This window comes from Durio zibethinus, chromosome 22 (assembly GCF_047325235.1).
Source record: "Durio zibethinus cultivar Kanyao isolate XHJ-2024 chromosome 22, ASM4732523v1, whole genome shotgun sequence".
Taxonomy (NCBI): domain Eukaryota; kingdom Viridiplantae; phylum Streptophyta; class Magnoliopsida; order Malvales; family Malvaceae; genus Durio; species Durio zibethinus.
Window position 1 is genome coordinate 5,601,764 of NC_143183.1, and position 6,000 is coordinate 5,607,763.

General features: G+C 39.3%; 1 protein-coding gene and 1 pseudogene across 3 annotated transcripts; both read left to right on the top strand.

Moving 5' to 3' along the window:
• Positions 1–121: 121 nt before the first annotated feature.
• On the top strand, positions 122–2,867 carry LOC111291621 (putative inorganic phosphate transporter 1-5). Its single transcript, XM_022906134.2, has 2 exons — positions 122–295; positions 972–2,867. The coding sequence occupies exon 2, from the start codon at positions 1,007–1,009 to the stop codon at positions 2,609–2,611; it is 1,605 nt and encodes a 534-aa protein (XP_022761869.1). The 5' UTR covers positions 122–295; positions 972–1,006; the 3' UTR covers positions 2,612–2,867.
• Positions 2,868–3,741: 874 nt separating this feature from the next.
• LOC111307286 (WD repeat-containing protein LWD1 pseudogene) lies at positions 3,742–5,594 on the top strand (annotated as a pseudogene). 2 transcript variants are annotated; one of them, XR_016332031.1, is made up of 2 exons: positions 3,742–3,941; positions 4,084–5,594. The product of XR_016332031.1 is annotated as a WD repeat-containing protein LWD1 pseudogene, transcript variant X1 (transcript). The 2 variants fall into 2 exon arrangements; XR_016332032.1 differs by having other exon boundaries at positions 3,782–3,967.
• Positions 5,595–6,000: the final 406 nt, after the last annotated feature.

Consider the following 6,000-nt stretch of genomic DNA (forward strand, 5'->3'; position numbering starts at 1 on the left):
AAAAAAGTGTGAAAATTATCCAACTGTCCAATTGACAGTAGCATTTAGGATTGTTGCAGTGTTGGTCAGAAAAAACTGCAATTAGTTTTGCTATCAAGCCATTGACTTCAAAGGCAATAATGAAGGAAATCAAATGGTATATGCTATTTGATACCGAAGCCATTCTGGGGAGAATCAATAGATCATTTAGTTAAATACCTTGACTATTGATCACTCTTACACCAAAATCACCTTACAAGCTCAGGCCTCCTTTTCCTTTTGTCTGGACCAAGGAGCAAGTATTTGTCTTCAAAAGGTCAGGCAGTTCTGAATCTTTAAGGAAGTAAGAGAAATTACATGGACATGTTGCTTGTGAAAATGATGTTTTATCATTCCATGATTTTGATTAACAGATGAAAGTATTTGTTTCTTGATTTGGGGCCTTATCCATTTTCTTTGACATGAGGAAGTATGCAGAGCTAAAGCTAGTTGTATAACAAAACTGATAGTCTGTTTCTATCTTAATATCTCTTATCTGGGATTTTCACTTAATTCCCAGGCTATGTCTTGGCTTTTATTTTTTATTTTTTTTATTCTTTTCTAAATGAGAAAGCATCTTCTCTTCCTTAATTTGTGTAGTCCATATAGCTCAGGGCAGATTATATTTGTTCTGATGATTGATCAGGTGATTATTTTCTAGGACTATATATAGCAGAGGAATCAAAAGATGCCTTAAATAGCTTAAGTTTGATTCAATCCTAATTTCGCAGTCTTAAATATTTGACATACACGAATAAAATCTAGAGCTTAACTCAGTTGGTTCATCAACCACCATAGTACTCAACAAGTTTAAAGTTCAAATCCTAGCAACTGCAACCCTTCCCCTATCCCCAAGACCCTTTTTGGAAAAAAAAAAAATATTTACACTTAGGAATGGTATAGTCAATAGAAGTGGGATCATTTGATTTTATGTTTTTTTATCTTATGTTCAGGTAAAAATCAGCCATTTTCAGAGATCTAGCTAGCCATGGCTAGAAACCAACTTGGAGTTCTTACTGCACTGGATGCAGCAAAGACACAATGGTACCATTTCACAGCAATTATAATTGCAGGGATGGGTTTCTTTACTGATGCTTATGACCTGTTTAGCATCTCTTTAGTCACAAAATTGCTTGGTCGTATTTACTACTACGTTGAAGGATCTACAAAGCCCGGATCATTGCCGCCTAATGTGGCAGCTGCTGTTAATGGTGTGGCCCTTTGTGGCACTTTAGCTGGTCAGCTTTTCTTTGGCTGGCTTGGTGATAAATTAGGTCGGAAACGAGTTTATGGACTTACCCTGATGCTTATGGTGGTCTGTTCCCTTGCCTCCGGGCTTTCCTTTGGAGACTCTCCAAAGGGTGTCATGGCAACTCTTTGTTTCTTCAGGTTTTGGCTTGGTTTTGGAATTGGTGGTGACTATCCCCTCTCGGCCACAATTATGTCTGAGTATGCCAACAAGAGGACTCGTGGAGCATTTATCGCCGCAGTTTTTGCAATGCAAGGATTTGGAATTTTGACAGGTGGGATTGTTGCTCTTATTGTTTCAGCTGCATTTGATCATGCGTACAACGCCCCTCCCTATGACGTCGACGCAACAGGGTCAACTGTACCTCAAGCTGACTATATTTGGCGTATCATTCTGATGTTTGGAGCAGTTCCAGCTCTCCTCACTTACTACTGGCGAATGAAGATGCCAGAAACAGCCCGTTACACTGCCCTCGTAGCCAGAAACGCAAAACAGGCTGCTTCAGACATGTCCAAGGTCTTGCAAGTGGATCTGGAAGCTGAAGAAGAGAAGGTAGAGAAGATAGGAGCATCATCATCCAACTCCTTTGGTCTATTTACTTGGGAATTCGCCCGGCGCTATGGAGTACAGTTGCTTGGGACAACTTCTACTTGGTTCCTATTAGACATTGCCTATTACAGCAACAATCTGTTTCAAAAAGACATCTTTACTGCAATTGGCTGGCTTCCAAAACCTGCAACTATGAATGCAATTCATGAGGTTTATCGGGTTGCAAGGGCGCAAACACTTATTGCACTTTGCGGCACTGTTCCTGGATACTGGTTTACGGTGGCTTTAATCGATTATATAGGCAGGTTCACAATTCAATTGATGGGCTTCTTCTTCATGACCGTTTTCATGTTTGCTCTTGCCATCCCTTACAATCACTGGACACATCACCACACCGGATTCCTTATCATGTATTCATTGACCTTTTTCTTCGCAAACTTTGGACCCAATGCCACCACATTTGTTGTGCCAGCTGAAATTTTCCCTGCAAGGTTAAGGTCAACATGCCATGGGATATCTGCAGCAGCTGGAAAAGCTGGAGCCATAGTTGGTGCATTTGGGTTCTTGTATGCTTCGCAAAGCACAGACCCATCACAGACTGAAGCAGGTTACCCACCTGGTATTGGAATGAAAAATTCACTAATTTTGCTTGGTGGCATCAACGCCCTTGGGATATTTTTCACTTTCTTGGTGCCTGAGTCCAAAGGAAAATCTTTGGAAGAGCTAACAGGAGAAAATGAAGAAGAAGCCGACGAGATCCAGCCGCCATCTTCTTCTCAGACAGTTCCAGTCTGAACTAGCAAAGTTAAACCACAATGTTTCAGATCAAAACATACTGTAGATATGCCAAAAACAGGACCCTAAAAGGCGCTGGAATTGAAGCACTAGAATAATAATGTCAGTGGTAATGATAGTCCAATACTTTAATTATGTTACTTGAAAAAAAAAAACCAAACTTTAATTGTGTTTTCAATAATGATGTGAATGTGATATTGAACCTCTCCTTCCTCCAAATCAAAATATGATGTGATGTTATCTGTAACTGGTATTCAAGAACATCAAATTAGCTAATATCGGAATGCTTGGTTTTTGTGAGCAACATAGCTGGCTCGCTAGATAGATGGTAATGCTACAGTTAAGTAGGGAGATCAGATTATACATGCAGAAACCAGCACAAATCAGGAGTTTGAGACTTGGGTTCTGCTTATATACGTGTGAATTCTTAAAACCCTTTGGCGACCTAAAAATAGAAAATTATTTTTAGAATTTGATTATTAAATTTTTAAATAATGAAATGTAAAATATTGAGAAATTAAGAAAAAATTTCTAAAACTTTTAAAAATTTTTCAACAAAAAAAATTCTTTTCAAAATACTTTTATTTTTCATATATAAAATTTATTTTTAATGGTTTTCAATTTTTTCTCTTTTTCCTTTTTTATTTTTTTATTTTCTTAAAATAAAATTAATTTTTTATATTTTTTTATATTTTTTAGAATTATGACACCTGAGTTCACATATTAATAATTACATGACATTAATAAATCGGATTAATTTGATGGCATGACAAAATTAAGCTATATGTAGCCTTTTGATTGGTCAAAATGCATGGAATCATTGAAAATTAACTATATCAAAAACATGTATTACAAATAAACCAAATCCTAATAAAGACATCACATATGACATTAACCTTATTATTGTTATTAGTAGGATTTTCTTTTTGAATATAAGGATAATATTAAAATTTCTCTTCTTAATATTTTTTTTCGTTTTACATTATTTAGATGTTATGGATTTTCATAAAATTTAAGAAAAAAATTTTAATTTTAGTGTATTTAATATTAATTAAAATTTTTATAAAACTATAATTTTATAATTTTAATGAAAAAATATAAAAAAATTATTTTTAAAAAATGAACCGGATATGGCGACTAACGTATTCTTCTTACTAGCCCAGACCAGTCGCAGCGGTCGCACGCAGCACTGAGCGCCGATTTTCTTTTTCTACCCTTTTCCGCTTTGGGTCTTGGCCCATCTCAGCTCAATCTTCATTTTCTTTTCGTCCTCTTCGCATCCATCACAAATCAAAGCTCCATCCTAAAATCCTAGTCTCCTAAGCTCAAGGTTGGCATTTTTAATGAAATGCTTTAGTGAGTCATGAAATTCTAGCGCTTAAAATTTTTTTTGGGTTAAGTTGCTTTTGAAGTTTCTTTTTTTGTTTTCTAGAAATCTGTGTTTACCCAAATTATGCTTTGTTTGTTTTCAGGAGAGGAAAATTGCAGGTGTTCATCCCTAAAATTGCAGGGTCGTTTTGTTCTTCCTTTTTTTCCCTTATAAATGAGTAAAGCAAGAATGTTCCTTTTGACGAATGGTTTTACTTCGTCGTAACATGATCTTCTGTTTTTGTCATTAACTCAAAGGAAAAAAATCCCCTGCAAAAAGAAAAGAAAATAGCACATCTTATCTTCTATAATCTTCATCAAATCCAATCTTTCTCAGGTATCAGATAGGAATAAGAAAAGAATAGAGTGGCAGGCGAGGATGGGTGCTAGCAGTGATCCCAACCCAGAGGGCTCAGATGAGCAGAAGAAACGATCTGAGATATACACGTACGAGGCCCCTTGGCACTCTACGCCATGAACTGGAGTGTTCGCTGCGATAAGAAATATCGCCTTGCCATCGCCAGTCTGCTGGCCAACGGCCTCGAAATCGTGCAGCTTGACGACTCCAATGGTGAGATCCGGTCTGACCCTAATCTCTCCTTCGACCACCCCTATCCCCCCACCAAGACCATCTTCATTCCTGACAAGGATTGCCAGAAGCCTGACCTTCTTGCCACCTCTTCTGACTTCCTCCGCATTTGGCGCATCTCAGATGATCACTCCCGCGTCGACCTCAAATCTCTCCTTAACGGCAACAAGAACAGTGAGTTCTGCGGTGCTCCTACATCCTTCGACTGGAATGAGGCGGAGCCTAAGCGCATCGGCACTTCCTCCATCGACACAACTTGCACTATATGGGACATCGAGCGGGAGACTGTGGACACCCAGCTTATTGCCCACGACAAGGAGGTTGGGCGGCGTTGGTGTTTTCGCTTCTGTCTCCGCTGACGGTTCCGTCAGGGTTTTCAACTTACGTGACAAGGAGCACTCCACAATTATTTATGAGAGTTCTGAGCCAGATACCCCACTTGTCCGGTTGGGGTGGAACAAGCAGGATCCCGGATACATGGCCACCATCATTATGGATAGTGCCAAGGTGGTTGTTCTGGATATCCGCTTCCCAACACTGCCAGTAGTTGAGCTGCAGAGGCACCTGGCAAGTGTCAATGCCATCGCGTGGGCTCCCCACAGCTCCTGCCACATTTGCACCGCGGGGGATGATTCTCAGGCCTTGATTTGGGATTTGTCCTCCATGGCTCAGCCTGTGGAGGGCGGGCTTGACCCCATTCTTTCCTACACTGCTGGGGCTGAAATCGAGCAACTGCAGTGGTCCTCTTCCCAGCCTGATTGGGTTGCCGTCGCCTTCTCCACCAAGCTTCAGATTCTCAGAGTATGATTGAACGGGATGGGTGTATTGGATTGTGTTCATGCTAAATTGCTAATTCATAGTGTAGTAATTGTAACTCGACCTATAGGAATAGCAAGATTGATGCAGTCAACGTGTCTGTGTGAGCCAACTAAAAGTTCAAAACTGTTTCGGTTTTCCTGTTGTCATTTTCTCCTATTGTTTTCTTAAGCCAAATGCTTGATAGTTGATTGATCCCATCTTCATTACTCATGATTATACCAATCTCTCTATTTTGCTCTGTGTTTAGTGTTTCCCATTCCTTTACATCCAAACCTTTCCCTGTTTTGTTGTTGTTGTGAGAGCAAAAGAACTGCAGACTCATTATTTTAGAACGCTTGGGAGGCAGTGCTTTATGGACCCTGAAATGGAATATAAGATCAAGAAGACCACTCACTGCTGTTTGGTTTATGCAACATAATTATTACCGTTCTCTTTGCTTGTGTGAAAAGTTTGATTAGTTTTATGACTGTGACACATGACAATGCAGTAGTTGGTGGCATGAAGATGCAGGTGGGTTACCCCTGGCTGCTTTGAGGTGCTTGTGTTAAATGTTAAACTAGCTTTAGCTATACAATTGCTATGAGAATGACTAAGTTCTTGATTCATGGGATTG